The sequence below is a fragment of the Setaria italica genome, chromosome III (assembly GCF_000263155.2).
Source record: "Setaria italica strain Yugu1 chromosome III, Setaria_italica_v2.0, whole genome shotgun sequence".
In the NCBI taxonomy this organism is placed as follows: domain Eukaryota; kingdom Viridiplantae; phylum Streptophyta; class Magnoliopsida; order Poales; family Poaceae; genus Setaria; species Setaria italica.
Genome location: NC_028452.1, coordinates 47,912,110 through 47,928,135, shown reverse-complemented (window position 1 = coordinate 47,928,135; position 16,026 = coordinate 47,912,110). Strand labels below are relative to the sequence as shown.

At 45.9% G+C, this 16,026-nt stretch overlaps 3 protein-coding genes across 4 annotated transcripts; 1 reads left to right on the top strand and 2 right to left on the bottom strand.

Annotated features, from left to right (window-relative positions):
• Nucleotides 1-453: 453 nt before the first annotated feature.
• LOC101761733 (protein prenyltransferase alpha subunit repeat-containing protein 1-B) lies at nucleotides 454-3,700 on the bottom strand. Of its 2 annotated transcripts, none has more exons than XM_004963030.3 (11): nucleotides 3,541-3,700; nucleotides 3,267-3,443; nucleotides 2,894-3,172; nucleotides 2,702-2,812; nucleotides 2,432-2,522; nucleotides 2,188-2,256; nucleotides 1,951-2,028; nucleotides 1,605-1,691; nucleotides 1,325-1,375; nucleotides 1,006-1,221; nucleotides 454-733 (listed from the first exon to the last, which is right to left on the bottom strand). In XM_004963030.3, exons 2-11 carry the CDS (start codon nucleotides 3,386-3,388, stop codon nucleotides 587-589), a joined length of 1,251 nt encoding a protein of 416 aa, XP_004963087.1. In that variant the 5' UTR covers nucleotides 3,389-3,443; nucleotides 3,541-3,700; the 3' UTR covers nucleotides 454-586. The 2 variants fall into 2 exon arrangements, with proteins under 2 accessions (XP_004963087.1, XP_004963088.1); XM_004963031.3 differs by having other exon boundaries at nucleotides 3,267-3,440; nucleotides 3,541-3,697.
• Nucleotides 3,701-5,282: 1,582 nt separating this feature from the next.
• LOC101761071 (protein WRKY1) lies at nucleotides 5,283-8,330 on the top strand. The gene is made up of 4 exons (XM_012845023.2): nucleotides 5,283-5,468; nucleotides 5,792-6,705; nucleotides 6,801-6,926; nucleotides 7,502-8,330. The coding sequence occupies exons 2-4, from the start codon at nucleotides 5,900-5,902 to the stop codon at nucleotides 7,644-7,646; spliced, it is 1,077 nt and encodes a 358-aa protein (XP_012700477.1). The 5' UTR covers nucleotides 5,283-5,468; nucleotides 5,792-5,899; the 3' UTR covers nucleotides 7,647-8,330.
• Nucleotides 8,331-10,361: 2,031 nt separating this feature from the next.
• LOC101760669 (flowering locus K homology domain) lies at nucleotides 10,362-15,917 on the bottom strand. The gene is given in 8 exon segments (XM_004963027.4): nucleotides 10,362-10,716; nucleotides 10,718-10,810; nucleotides 11,249-11,437; nucleotides 11,544-11,831; nucleotides 11,915-12,063; nucleotides 12,267-12,513; nucleotides 14,749-15,236; nucleotides 15,799-15,917. Coding segments are annotated over 7 exon segments (1,617 nt in total). The 5' UTR covers nucleotides 15,232-15,236; nucleotides 15,799-15,917; the 3' UTR covers nucleotides 10,362-10,548.
• Nucleotides 15,918-16,026: the final 109 nt, after the last annotated feature.

The window sequence follows — 16,026 nt, the reverse complement described above, 5'->3', positions numbered from 1 at the left end:
CTCGGCAAACACTGCCTTCGCCGAGTGCCCGAAATAAAGTACTCAGCAAGTAAAAAACACTCGTTATTTTTACTTTCCCGTAGTGTAAGTTTATCCATGTAGACCTCAGGGTTTGGGGTCATTTTTGTTTTCAACAAATAATGTCATAGTTTGGGGGCAATACGACAGGAACACTCCCATATGTAAGTATGACATGCTTTTCGTGTTCCAATGCAATTTGTTTGCAAATTTTACCTCTTGGTTTAAATGCCAAATTTTGCCTTGCTATATGTATATGTCACGGTTTTGATGTCCATTTTCTTCCTCCAAAGTGAAGTCAAAAGTAAGGGAAAACATGCAACATTGTTCTCAGCTATCTACACCTCTTTGGCTGTGCTGTAATGGGGGGGGGGGGGGGGGGGGGGGGGGTCGCCGGCAATCCCAACCCCCTGTATAGTCTGGTTTGCAATTACAGAGGACCTGAAGCAAACGCTTAATTAAAAAGGTCTCCTTGCCGTTTGTTTGGTTACAAAATGCAATCCATTGTGTTTCGTCACAACTGCAATCGAAGCAGACACCCTCAATTTCAATAAGCAATGCTATGTCGTCACTGTGATCGATCAGGCAGGCCAAGCAGATTCATCCACAGCCACCTCTTCTCCGGTCGGCAGGCTCTTACTAGAACATCCTTCAACCCCACAATGGAAACAGAATGCAGCCTCTCTTCCAGCTTCCCTTTCACAGCTGGGACTTGCTGCATCCAACAAAACACAACAATTTCCCTGTTAAACCTAAACCCTTCAGAGCACATGAATCTATTCTACTCCCTCCGTTCCAAATTGTAGGTCGTTTTGGCTTTTTTAGGTGCATAGTTTTTGCTATGCACCTAGATATAGTGTATGTCTAGATGCATAATAATATCTATGAACCTAGAAAAGCCAAAATAACCTACAATTTGGAACGGAGGGAATAGCAAATACAGTTGCTATAGAAGCAGGTTGGGTAAATAAAGAGGGTGGTGGCTACCTTCGATATCCACAGAATGTAGAGTGCTGAAAGCTCTGCTTGGACGCATGACTCCCCAAACTCATCCGCAGGGTCATTCAGGCACTCTGACAGCAGGCCTATCTCCTGGGTGATGAACAGATCCACCTGGGATGTCGTTGAGGGGCAGGTTTCTTCAACAGAAAACAACTGCCGAATCCACCATTGTGAAAGGAACCTCCGGTGGTTCCACAAGGACTGCAGCAATACAGCACCGCAACTAGCATAAGCAAAGACATACCAGACTGACTGTAATCACCAACTGAAAGAACAGCAGCAGGCGAATTTGGAATTTCCAAACCTCTCTCCCTTGGTAGCGTCTGATAAGCATTTCATTCCACCTCAGCTCATCCTGTCAGATCATATACAATCAACTTTGCACCAAGATGGCCGCATATCAACTAACCATGGCCTAAAGAGGAACCAATGTTTTAAAATACAATGATATGCGTCATGCGTGTGCATCCTTTGTTTTCTGCTTTGTACAACATGCATATAATGGAAAGGGGGGATAAGATGGCTGAAATGAATACAATTAACTGTAGCAGAAAAGTAATTAGCCTTGATCAAACTCATCATACCTTCCAGAGCATGCAAGTTTCTGACTCCCAACTGACAGAATCCTCTCCATTCCCTAGACAACTGTCTAGCAGTGCAAGAAGCAGGGACTGCATGGATGCAACAAAAAGGCATGTGCGTAAATACATATGCCATCAATCAGATTGGTCAGCAAACAGGATACGTGTGCTGAACCATCAACTAGAAGTTCAAATTCACCTAAAGTCTAAAGCATGGTGCGCATTGAAAAGATTTGCAGATTCATTTGCAAACATATTGTGCAGGCTCTCTAAAGATGCTACAGGTCAATATGAAAACCATCAGGTAATAAATAAATTTGCATTAAAGTATTGTGTAGTACTTACTAACCCTGCGGTAGTGAAAGCAGCAGTTGTCAGCAACATGTAGTTCACTCCATCTTGTTGACTTCTTCAGTTCATCCAGCACCTTCAGAGACAGAAATTAAATGCAACTGACAAGGAGACATTCTGAAGGTTTCAGCAACATTGTAACAAGATTAAAGCTTTGCTCTTCATGGTAGTGCTAGGAAGTTCGGTTACAAGATTAAGAATGAGAGACAAGTAGTCTGAAATGATTTATCTGCACCTGTTTTCTTGTCATGTAAGGAATAAGCCAGCATCGATGCCTCCATGCACGGTAGTTCATCTTTGACCTCTGCAAAAGCCGTAAAAAATTATCTTTCTGGATACTGTCTGCAGCTACTTGTGTACAAGAAGTTTTTTATCAGTTACATAAGAAACAGCATGGACTATTACAATATGATGAGCATGAGCTCAGACAAGTTGACACTGTTAGCAGTACGAATAAGTAAGTATCTGTATGTTATAACCTCTGCTATCTCTTTCACTAGTACAGATTCCTTCTCTACAAGCTGTGCCATATCTTGGTTTTGCTCTGCAACTTGTTTTAACACCCATCTCCTGCGGCAGATAGAAACTTTAAACTCTACATGATTTTATTGCTATCCCAATCAGCATAATAATTTGGTTCCAAATGAAATCCAGCTCCAAATAGATAGGTAGGGGACATAACCCTTTATCTGAAAGAGTTACACAGGCAATGCTGGTTTAATTCTTTTTACAAGCGCAAAAAGGTGTACCTGTGGCTCCATGTGCTCTCGTTCTTTGGCGAGTAGGAAAGGATCAGCGCACACAATTGCAGCTCATCCTTGAGCTTTGTGAGATCATATTTCTCCGACAGAACCATCTTCCTGCAGGAAAGAATAGAGACGAACACACTCCATCTTCTTGGCTTCTTGTAGCCAATTCAATGAAACGTGAAAAATGCAAACCTGGAGTTCCATGCGGTAAGCATGTCAGGGCAAAGTATGAGTAGCACCTTGGTGAGGCTCATCAGATGAACTGCTTGTGATGGAGCATTTCTCGTGTTGTAGTACGCATCGCGGGCGGCGCGGTAGAGCTTGGGCAGGATCTCAGAGCAGATGGCAAGCTTGTGGTCTCTGCACCAGAAGTACCTGTGCTGGAACTCCGGAGCCTGGGATGCAGAATCGCCATCTTGGCCGCAGCCTAGCGAGCCGAACTGCGTCGGATGCAAGAACCCCACCTCGTCACTGCGAATACGATTCCCCCAAATAGTGAAGTGGACGAAGGAGGAGGCATGGGTAGCAGCAGGAACGAGAGTGCCTGCCTGGGAAATGTGCATACATGAGGGGGTCGGAGTGGAGGACTCGCTCGAAGTGCAGGAGGAGATCGTCGGCGAGCTGCTCCTCTGCTTCGTCCGCCGGTTGCTCCGCTGCAGCACCTTCTGATTCGTCTTCTTGCTCCATTGGGCCAGTCGAATTGTTTGCAAATGCGCTCGCTGCTCCCACCTCTCTCTGCCTTCTTTTGGGGATCGCAACACGGAATCGAATCAGAAGTTGGAAGCAGCACAGCTCAAGGGGGGAGGGGAGGGTCGGAGGGAGCGAGGGAGAGGGAGTACCGGCCGCTGGATCGGAGGTCGAGGCGCTGAGTCGGCCGTGGAGCGCCCGTTCGGAGGATTGGAGGAGGAGGCCGCAGGCGTGGAGCAGGAGCTGAGCGGGCGGCGGCGGCAGGCGATTTGGGGTGGGGTGGGGGGTGGCGGCGGCCTCCTCCGTCGATCTAGCTTTGTTGGGCCTAGCTAGGCCGCAGGAAAACGCGCCTAAAGTTTGGGCAGGTGTTGGGCCTCGGAACTACTGGGGCACAGTTGACTGACAGACACATCCGATCGGGAAGCATTGGGTGGTGGGCCCGTCCGACCAGCGGGCGACCGCCGATGGAATCGGCCGGCCCACACTAGTCAAACAGCGCCGCCAGTGGGGCCGCAATAGTGAGAGATGCTGCCGCCTGCCGCCATGGAAATGTAAAACGGGAGAAGGGCCCACCGGCCAGGACAAGCCTGCGACGGCGGTCTCCTCTGCAGTCTCGCCCTAGCGTGAGAGAGACGAGTCCAAACCTCTTTCCAAAGCAGCCTCGTCAGCAGGGACCGGAATATAAAAAAAAATCGACCGGGCCGTTATTTCCTGTACAGTTTATTAGTATAACAGAACAAAAAACTAGAGTTAAACATGTTCCTTTTCTAGGCCAAAATAGAAATAATCTTCTTTGTTCAGTGGGAAGATCTGCATGAAACGCTAGCGTGCTGCTATGGAAAACGTGATCTTCTATCTTTGTCCATAAAGCTCCCTCTCTTATTCGAAAAAAGGGGCTCCCTCTCTTATTCTTTTCGGTGTTTTCGCAATCAAAACTATACAGTTACGTGAAATGATATAAATTAATATATTATTATTTTATTAGGTGCAAGTATATCTTTAAGCCCTCTAAAGAAAAGAAGTCACTAAAATATTTCTTTATAAAGTTAGTGGACAGACCGTGCTCTTCGTTATTAATAAAGATAGAAAGATCGCTAGCTCACGCTTTCATCCGCCGAAAAAATCTAATCTTTTCATCTTAGTCTTCCTCACGACTCACGAGGGGCATCAACAATAAATCTCATCTTCCTCGCTCCCCCCTCCTCCATCTTCAAATCGCTCACTAGCCTATGGTGCTGCGCTCGACATCGTCAGCTCCCATCGCCCCCCTCCCCAACCTTTGGCGGCCAGTGACACCTCACCACCCGCACCCGCTGCCGCCATCTTGCTAGCCTCACCCTCTCCTAGCTACTCCAACAAAACTCTTCCGCCACCTACCCTATCCAACCTCTCTCCGCCATTGCGACGAGTGACTCCACCACGGCCTCACCATCCCATCCACACCCCACCACCACCGCCGCCCTCCGCAACCTCGCGCAACCTTCCCAGCTAGATTCCGATGCCACATACCCTATCCCCAACCCCAAATCTCAAATCTGTAATTTAAACTCACAACACCAAACCCTAATTCGAACCGAGAATCGTCAGAATTGATTCGTTGGCGGAAAAGACGAGGTGCTCATCGGAGGTACTTGGAGGAGTAGGAGCTCACCCAATCCGCTGGACGCTGGTGTATGCATCTTACTCCCTTTTATCTATTTGTTACTTTTCTTTTCTTTTTTTACCTTCGACATCCCTTTTTTTGCTCGTTTGTGACGAGTCTATCGCGCTTAGATTTTCCATTTGTTTATTCCTTTTCACTCCAACCCGTCCCACTGGCCACTGACCCCTGTCTTTGACATTGTTGACTCCAGGTCCCAACCCAAAGCGACGCTTTCCCAAAACACCCCTCCGAATCTGGCAAATTCGCCCTCATATACCTCCGCCTTCCTCTCTCTCTTCCCCCGTGCTGCTGCTGCTCGCCTGCTCCGCCCTCTTCGATCCCCTCCTCATCAGGCCTGCAGCGGCCAGGGATGGACCGCGCCGCCGGCGCCCCCACCGTCGCATCCGACCGCCTGGTTTTGCCTTCTCCCGCGCGCAGGTGAGCTCGCCGCCTGAGCTTTTCACGGTCTGTGATAGCTGGAACGGGCGGATTTGCTCCGCGCGTTCTTGAGCCGCCGCCTGCCCATGGCGGAACCACGGCTGGCGCCCATGTTTCGGCGCATCTAGTTCTTGGCGCAATCTAGTCCCGTGCTGTTTTCATGCGCCGAAGTTTTTTTTTTTTGTATTTCATTTCTTAATCCGCCTGTCGCCTGAAATGGATGGGTTCTTTTGGCCGCTGCGATTTCCTGTACAATTTCCCAGCTCTGTGAGATTCCGTAGAGATCTGCTTATCCTGCGCCGTTCTCTGATTCTGATGTGCAGATGCTTCTGCCCGTGAGAGTTGCAAGTAGCTGAGGTCCATTCGAGGTGGAAGAGGAGCTCGGAGTTCAGGAACGGATTCGCCCCTCCGGCTGCTTCTCCATTTCAGCCATGGAGGAGGTGGAGGTTGCCAACAGGGCCGCGGTGGAGAGCTGCCACCGGGTGCTGTCCCTGCTCTCCCAGTCCCAGCAGCAGGACCCAGCTCTGCTCAAGAGCATTGCTTCAGAGACGGGTGAAGCCTGCGCCAAGTTCAGGAAGGTGACCGCCCTCCTTGCCAATGGCGGTAGCAGCGGGCATGCTAGGGGCAGGTTCTACAGGAGAGGCAGGCCTTCCGGATTCTTGACCCTGAAGGGCATCTTGGGGAGCAGCAGCGATACCCCATCGGAGTTGATGCCCAGCGCTGCTGCTGCTGCTCCATCTCCGTCTACTAGTTATGCACAATTGCGCGCTCGGATTGGTGGCGTGCCAGACCCACGAGGGCTGGATTTGGCCAGCTCGAGCAGCAAGAGCGGCGCTCATCCGTATGGAGCTCCGAAGATGGTCCAGCCATTGTCGGTGCAGTTCCAGATTGGGAACGTAGCGCATCGGTACCCATTCCACCAGCAGCCTTCACGGCAGAAGCTGCAGGCCGAGATGTTCAAGAGGAGCAATAGTGGGATCAGCCTGAAGTTTGATAGCCCTAGCCCCAGTGGTGGTGCTGGAACGATGTCGTCGGCGAGATCGTTCATGTCATCCTTGAGTATGGATGGGAGTGTTGCTAGCTTGGATGGGAAGCGGCCGTTCCATTTGGTTGGTGCGCCGGTGGCAAGCGACCCAGCTGATGCGCACCGAGCACCCAAGCGACGGTGCATGGGTCGGGGGCAGGATGGCACAGGCAAGTGTGCCACTACTGGCAGGTGCCATTGCTCAAAGAGGAGGTAAATTGTGTTCTTTTAGTGATTTGTATGCTTATATTTTTATCTCTTGCTGGGTGGGATATTACTCAATCTGATGACGCCACTCTTTTTGACAGGAAATTGCGAATTAAGAGGTCGATAAAAGTGCCAGCCATTAGCAATAAAATTGCTGATATCCCTCCGGATGAATATTCTTGGCGGAAGTATGGGCAGAAGCCAATCAAGGGTTCTCCTCACCCTAGGTATGAACTGAACAAGAACTATTTAACTAACATTAAAATGTGTATAAAATCATTTTCAGTCATAATAATTGATGCATCATTCCCCTTGTTGTGCGCTGAGAGATGGCATATCTGCATCAGGCTCTCAGGGTGCTCCTTTATCTGTAGAATAATTGTTGGTGTTTGGATCATCCCCTCCACTTTACCTTTTCCTTACTCCCAAGTGCTTTGGCAACCAATGCGTGTTGATAACTTAGTCTCTAGCACAATTAAATATAGCTTAGTGGTTTGTCTCAGGGTTCTACTCTTTCTTGTACCCATTTTGTGAGATAAAGCAAGGATCTATCATGGGGGACCTAAAGTAGGTAAATTGCTGTTGCTACTTGCATTTGAATGCCATGTTAGCCTATCTACATCATACTCTTGATTGCGCTCATTCCCCTACCCCATGTCAAGCTTTAATGTCTTCCCTAGATGATAGGAAATTGTAGCTATACCATGAAAGCAAGCACATGGTGCTGATTGTTTACCCATTTCACATATTCTTTTTGTCTCAGCGTGAGACTCTCCAAGCTGATGACTTGAATCCAATGCAGGGGTTACTACAAATGCAGTAGTGTCAGGGGCTGCCCAGCAAGGAAGCATGTTGAGCGCTGCGTAGATGACCCAGCGATGCTAATTGTGACATATGAAGGCGAGCACAACCATACCCGGCTGCCCGCACAGTCTGCCCAGACCTAGAGAATCAGTAAGACGCAGCACTCCATACAGGAAGCGTAGGCTGTAGGCCATGCCCTTGCTGGATGGCCAAGCTGGTCATGTAGAAACTCAGTCCGGAGATCTTTGAATGCAACAGCAACCAACATGGAGCCATTTGAGAATCTGATGAGCTGCTTGGCCCCTCCTGAGCTTCATGCTGTTACAGATGCTATAGTGGGGACATTCAAGCTGTTCACCTATCTTGTGAGCTGTGGCACATATAATTGAAAGATGATGCAGGAAGGAAAGGAAAATCTGGCATTCGATAGTGACTGGTGAGCTTCGCGAGTAAGTTTTAAGGGGGTTGAAAGCAAAGATTGAGGAAAAGAAGTGAGCGACTGAGCAAAAATTGAGGAAAAAGGGTTGCAAGGATGGATTAGGATGGCGGGATTGGCTTTTAGCGTGCACAAGTTCACTTGCGATGACTTGCCTGTGTGTGTTGCTTTTGCTTTATCGAAAGATCACCACCTCTTTTGTTGACAAAAATAACATTCCAGTATCAAAGGTGGTCCGTACTGACTGCTGACAAGTTAGGACCATATGGGTTTTCCAGGTGTAAGCATTCCAGAATGAAAGGTGCAAGTTGTTGGTGTGATTTGCCATCGTGGTACTATTGCCCTTGTGTAAAGCATTCTATGTCCATGATTTCTGCATCGATTTGTTCCATCTGCGCTCTTGACGGATCTAAATGATGAATGAAAGAACAACAGTTTTATCTTTTATTTTTTAAAAAAAAGGGATAAAATTGTTATATCAAAGATCCTAACTAAAACTTTCTTTCATGGGCAACAAATTAAAAAAAAATTCTGGATCCTTTTCATGAAGACGTTTGTCAGTTTTGTGGAAGTCATGGTCATGGTCATATTTTTGTCAGGAAAATCGTGGGCCCATGAGAACAAAAGGCATACATGAAACATCATATTATTAGGATTTTCCAGTCCCATGTTTCTTCTTCGCTTTCAATGCCTCTAACATGAGGTTGACAATTGAACACGTTAGCTGACGCTTAAGGTGGAGTCATCCGGACATACTAATCATAGAAGGCAAAGCCCCTGGCTGTCCTGTGGGTGCAAACCAGTCACACTCCATTATTGGAGCAGCTCACCGAACAAAAAATGCGTCACCAACCGATGATTCATTTCATGGTCAACCACACTTGAATTTCCTGGCCTATCCATAATCAGGGAGATCTAACAAATTCGTACAAGGAATTTAAGGTGGAGGATCTTGGTGGGAGATTTGTGTCAAGACCTGCAATTAAAGTAACATAGTAATGCTGGTGTTTGGAGGTCAAGCAGCAGGAGATTTAGCTTCAACCAATGGCCCCCAGCATCAGCTTTTGAATATTCTGACGTCCAAGCAAGACATGTAAAACACCTTGGGAAGGTACTTCATTTTTTTTAAAAAAAAAATCTTGAACATTTCTGTGTCCATCCCATGTTTTCTGTTCCTTTTATGCATCCAATATTCCGATTCTATGAAACTATTTAGAACACTTGAATTCCAGTCGCCTCAACTCGCATAATTTCCTCGCTGATCCTTTGAAATTCCTGAACATGGCCTTGTAGTTTTCGAAATACGGCTTCTTCCTTCGTTTCGCTTTGATTCCTTTCTTGTCATAGATCTTGTTGAGGGACAGTACAGGCTAACTTGCCCTGTCTCGGCTGTCGCTATTAGCTTGCTAATGATGAAGACACTGACAAGCAGAAACGATGAAAAAAAAAATTCGATTGGAACATCCTAGCAGAATAATGCACAGAGAGGAGGGGAGGGCTGGATCCATTGACAACTAATGTCTGACAGAACATTTGATGTTTGGCATAAAGCCTTCTTCCATGTCTATGTCTGTACTTTCATCACATACACAATTTCTTCAGGAAATGAAATGATCAACGGCTGGCATATCCTACTGTGACATTTCAACAAAAAAAAATGATAGCAAAGCAGCAAACAAATACAAAATGTGCGCTAGAATTTCTCATCTTTCTTGGACTCGCGTTCAAATGTGTCTTGCAAGAAATCAAATTTTGGCTGTGTGTTGCATGCATCAAGTTAAGAGAGTAGTGGGCAGTGTTCATCATAACAAGAATTATTAGTGTCCTTAGCAGTTCTAGTCCTTTGGGTCTAAGTTTTCCCATAACGTGCCTCCTAAGTCTAAGCTTTGGGCCCACAGCCCGATGAAAAGGAAGTCAATTGGGGTCGGTAGCAATTTCACGCAAGTCAAGCCTTGCGTGCAAACTTGTAGAAAATCCAGATAAAAAAAGACTCGAATCTGCGTGCGCTTTTGATAGCCACATGCCCACATGTCAAGTGGGACGGCCTTTCAAGTGAAACCCTAGAAAGTAGAAACCTTATTGTCAGCTTCCTAGCCTACCTCCGTCTTGTTCTTCTCAGTCCCCAGCTATAGCCTCATCAGACTATGCTCGATTTCGCGTTGGGTTTTAAGACCGAGTAAATGAATAAACGTCCAGTTAGAACTCGAATTTCTCCGGACCAAATGACGAAATGGTAGGGTTTTACCTTTGCTGTTCCAAGATGCTCAGTTACCCTTCCTCTTCCCATGGCATCATGGATGCTCTGCTTATGACCAGAATTCGGAATCAGAGCATCTCCGTCCCTGTGATACAAAGTGGCAGTCACACCACCAGCAACCTAAGCCGTTTCTTTCAATGCCACTGCCACAAAAGAAAAATAGGATTGGAATTCTGAAGTTTTTTTTCGAATTTAGAAATACTAGGTCAATGGTAAGTTCACGCGACGACAGAGCAAAGAAAGAGGGTACTCGTAACACAAGACAATCGGCACTGGCGTCAGAAAGCAGCTTACAACACCAAAAGTTAGTTCAGAAATCCTAACGACCTCGAGTTCTGAACAGATGAACAGACTAGGCGACTAGCAAACAAACCCAAGCACCACCCTTCCCAAGATCTGAAACAAGGTTTTTCTTCTGACTAGTATCCATAGCTAGGCGGGTATGGTGCGGCGCCATAGCTTCCTCCATTGTGCGGGCCTGGAGCTGCGCCGCCTGGAGGAGATCCGTATGATGCTCCGCCGTATGGTGGGTAAGAGCTGTAGCCCGTGTCAACTGGTTGAGCAGGTGGAGCAGGAGCTGGCGGGCCTTGGGGAGAAGCTTCAGCCATGAAATTCTGCAAGAGAAGAGTATCAATGTATCATTGTTCAGTTACACAGAAAAAAGAAGTTTGTGTGGTGCACAGAGAACATGTCAACCAAATGATATGGTCATATATATGCTACATGGTTCTTGTAGATTGTAGATTACTAAAGGTTAACCTAGGAAAATGACAAAATCTACACTGATCAAAGTATCAAGACGTGCATTGTATGTACCATTTGGTACATATGGCCCCATTCATGGAATGTAATGTGTACCCCGCAAACTGTACCAGCAGTATAAATCATATTATCCACAATCGTCAAGCTGTGATCCAGTTTGTACTTGGTTCAAGAAGTGGCATCGGATAAGTGGATTGCAACAATATCAGAAGCTAGGAAATCAATTGTTGTGGTATCAAATGCGTTAGCCAAATTGCTCATGCAATTTAAGACGACAAGGAAAGAATTACCTTGATCAGCTGTTGAGCAGTTTGTACTTGTGAGGCGCTTCCTGTTATCTCCACTGTCATCTCCCCAGGAGCACCTTCTTGAATACTTATTGTTGCACCACTATGCCTGCGGATATAGCTGATGCTGGCACCAGCTGCTCCAATCACAGCATCAGCATAGGAAAGAGGAACTTGCATGCTCTGTGTCACCTGTTAAGTAAAATCACAAGCAATAAAAAAGTTAAGATAGCTTATCATGAAATCGGCATGCAAGTAATTCATCATGTCAAGAACGGTCAAATGTGTAGAAACTAACCTGAGAAGACCCATGTGCTTGGTGTTGGTTCCCTGAGGGAGGACCAGTTGGAGGTGCATCGCGTCCATATGAAGAAATTCCATAGTGTGGTTGCTTTTCTACAGGGGGCATATCAGGAGGAGGATAATAGTTGTCTTGTGGTCGTGGAGGCATGTACTGTGGATTCCCAGCATAACCTGGGCCCCCAGGAGGAAGGTTTGGTGGATGACCCCAGGGTGAGGGTGGAGGAGGACCCCATGGCTGTGGAGGTGGCATAGGTTGCTCTCTGTGCACATTGTGCGCTTTCATCTGTCAAGAAGGCAATTTATGTTTTATGATTACAAAATACTTCATCGAGGAAACAATAAGCTGCATAGCAGAATACAACTTGCCTGTGATTCAAACAAAGGGAGAACACTGCGGTCAACAAGAAATTTTCTTAAATGGCTTGCAATCAGCTCCACTGCTTTGTGAGCATCAAGAGGTTCACCCTGTATCTCAACAACTCTATCATCATTTAATGCCACAGGTGGAACATTCTCTGTGATGGAAAAATAGTATATTAGTGCAATGGCTGATGTGCAATGCGAGACGTCAAGTGAAGTTGTACATCGTGGATTGATCCTTGGCCAACTAAAACAATTGAAAAGAACTAAAGAATCTGTATTATAAGCAGAATATGATATGGTAAAGCCTTCCCATAACAAAATGATAACGCAGGGGGTAAAAGAAGTAAAATCTTACCAAGAATTCGGAGAACACACTTAGAAGCATCCTGTATGGATTTAATAGTTCCTCCTTGCTTTCCAATCAGGCTGCCAGCTTGGGAAGCTGGCACCAGTAGCCTTGTAGGCCCAGCAGTGACAGTGCCTCGTTGAGGCTGCTCAGTTTCACCATCTAAACCACCAGTTATCCTTTTATGAACTCTAAGCAAACCATCAACAGCTGGAGGTAGCACCGCATCTGGTTCATCCTTTGCTGAAATCATTACCTTTAAACAGGAAAACAGCATCAAGATGTCAGCAAGTACGTACAAATATGTTACACAGAAACATTAGTAAGTAGCAACATGCATAAGGATTCATGAAGGGAAATGACGATACAAAGATAGTCTTTCCATCCTGCAGTAGCCAGACAAAATGATAATGGATAGATTCATACACGTTTAGCTGGGTTTCAACTAAATGTTCTCAGTAGACATACATCTTTGCATGAAGTAACCTTTATCTGGAACTTTGCCCACCAAGACAACTGAGGCGATACCGCCTGCTGCCCATGGTTAAAACAATAAGAATGTCGCACGCTTCTATGCATATTGAACATCATTGATCTGTGCATTTCAATATCTGAAGCATCCTTGACCGCATTAATAATTTTCCTTAACTTTGTACATAAGACCGTTGCTTTTAAGTGCATATTGGAATTTGGGATACAAGTGACCCATGAGGCTATATACTGATTCCAATCTGAATATTTATCTATATTCTTAATCCCAAAAGCAAAACCAATTAAGTAGATCAACATTTAACAAACAATATTGTTAAGTTAGAACACTGGTTCAGAAAAACCGACTCCCCCAAAATATTAAATGTCAGAAATTATATTATATATCTAAACTGCACTTTTATATATTTTTTGCAGTTATCTATTATTCTCTCAAAGTACCAGAGCATTATTTAGGAAATGATTAGTGCTTATTCTTTTATATTCTTTTCACTATTTTAGTCTTCCATTGCTTAACCAACTGATGCCCTTTCAGTCAAAAAGTCAAACAAGTCATGGAATTACCCGACAATATATGCAGCTCCTTGACAGGGATCTTCATCCAATATTCAAAAGACTTAAATCATACGTGCGGCAGAGGAGCACAACACTGTACTTGGGTAACCATGATTGTACGTCTATTTTGGAATTTGGAGGAATTTGGATACACAAACGACTCAACTTGAGGCCTTAGGCAGCAGTGATAACCTGCAAAGATTAGTTTGTTATTGTTATTGACACTTTATGTTCTGTGCTTGAATGCCATTTTGCTGATAATCTGCTCCTTGTTAGTTTTAGAGTTTCCTTGTGCATAAACTTCAGGCTAATAGCATGAATATGTGTTAACTGGTCTTCATAATATACAGTTAGCTAAAGAAAGGAACCATGCCCCAATATTTTATTTTAATACGTCACATTTATAACTACAGAATTGGTCAAAATCAGTATACCCATTTGATAATTGATGGGATCTTGTTTTTACCATGAAGGCATTCATGTAGGCAATAAGGCCATAGGGTTCATGTACATATCGGACCCCATTAATATTCACTAACAGGCACAGTGTCTTTTTAACTATGCATGATTGTTTCCACTGCAAACTTCAAAATGGAGTTGGGAGATTTCACTTATCCACTACATAAAAACCTATGTTCAACTTTTTTTAATTATTTGCTCTAAACACATACCTATTTTCAATAGGAAAGTTTCTGCTACATTAATACTGTAATAACTTAGATGACCATATCTCATAGAAATATAAATTCCACTGGAGTTAGTAGTGATAATGGAATCACAATTTTCAGGAACACTATATCACCTGACCACAAACCTAAATTCTTTGATTTTAAAAAAAAAGGTTTAGAAGAGCGGATATTCAGAAGGACAAGGAAAGCAAAAGATCCAATTCAAGAACCTCAAGAATAACATAAGCAGTAATCTGCAGCTGCAGATATATGCCAAACAACATTGTACAGCAAAAAAATTCAATAATTAGTTCCTGTTTCGTTTCTATAATTTCCAGCAAGTTTTCCAGATTCAACAAGACTTGAACGTGCAAATAACCGGTCATGTTGTTAAAGTCAACCCCAGCACTTCCAGACAACAAACAACAACTTATCGGAGATCCATAAATTACCATGTTAACAAAGCATTAATTAATTGAATGCACATTACGGGTGCTCAGGGAATATAATAGTATTTCATCTGCTTGCAATTGTAAGCCTTCCTAGCCAATGCAATCTTAAAGACATCCATAAAAATGAGAATAATCACCAGTAGGCAACAAACTATTTACATGTATAGGCCTTTACAGCATAGAATATTGATTGGTGTAGGAAACCAGTGAAACTGGTCTTCGCACATGAACTCAACATGCCTCTGCTAGAACATTATTGGGCATACTGACTGAGAAATCATTAACAATAGCAATTCAGCAAGTTAAAGAAGATGGTGAAAGACTTACAGCTCTTTCTGGCACGCCTTGTGGGCCCTCAAGAACCTTTATTCGAGCTTTGGATTCCTCAATCATTTTCTTGATGAAATCTCCTTTTCGCCCAATGACAGCACCCACCTTTGAGACAGGAACCAGTATGCGGAACACACTCTCTCCAGGCCACCCAGACCATTTCTGCTCATCAGGCACCGCATTATCCTGCTGCTTCGCCCCAGCTTCCTCGCCATGGACACTTGCAGGCTCCTGGTGCTTGGGGGTAGTTTGATCCTCTTTGTTCAGATCCCCCACAACCTCATTGTTCATGTTGGCATCCTCAGGGTTCCCCAACTCGTCAGGCGTTGGGTCTTTGGATTCCTCATCATACGGCTTTTCTGGCTCTGCATCGAGCTGCTCTTGCACATCAGCACGAGGATTAGCTTGCTCCTCAACGCTGAGGGTAGGAGGAGTTCCAGTCAGGTTATTCTCCACAGGGTCCTCAACAGGTACATCCATATTTTCTGGAAACAAGCAACGAAGCTCAAGTCAATTCAAGAGGCATAACTCTGAAATATGCATGAAATCCGAAGGGAGTCAAATGGGGAAAAAACAAATTACGGCAGTGCAGACACTCCACAAAACCAGCTGAACTACCAACCACACAATTACTATCCTAACTTACACGAGCCCACCCCGCCTGCACACCACGAAAACTCATTTCCCCCGCAGATCCACCTAATCCAAAGCTCGTAACGGCACAAACCCCAAACGCCTCGGCCACCAGCAGACGGGAAAAATCTCGGACACTAAATCCTAATCAACAGCAGAGCTGTGAGCTCACACCACGAAACTCCCCAAACGGGCACATCAAATCGAGCCAGACGTACGGACGCAGTCGCGCCCGCCGAACCAGGCAAGCCTACGCACACGAGAACAAGGGTGCGTCTCGCGCACTGGAACCCTAGCCGCCGCTCTCGGAGCCCTTCGGCCGTGCTCGCTAGGGCTGCCGCGCGCGGACGCGACGGCGTACGGACGGAAAGGAGCGGGAGTAGGGGAGGGAGGACCAGAGGAGTGAGCACTAACCTTGTGGAGTAGGAGGAGGCCTCGCCGGAGAAGGAGCCCGCCGCCGCGCCGCCGCCGCCGCCGCCGAAGGAGGAGGGGGAGGGTTTTGCGCGCCCGGGGGGGGGGGGGGGGGGGGGGGGGGGGGGAAATTGGGGGGATTTCGGAAAAAAAAGGGGGTTCGGGGGGCCGGGGGGTTTTTTTTAAAGGGGCGGGGGGTTTACTTTTCTTTTTCAAAAGGGGGGGGGGCCC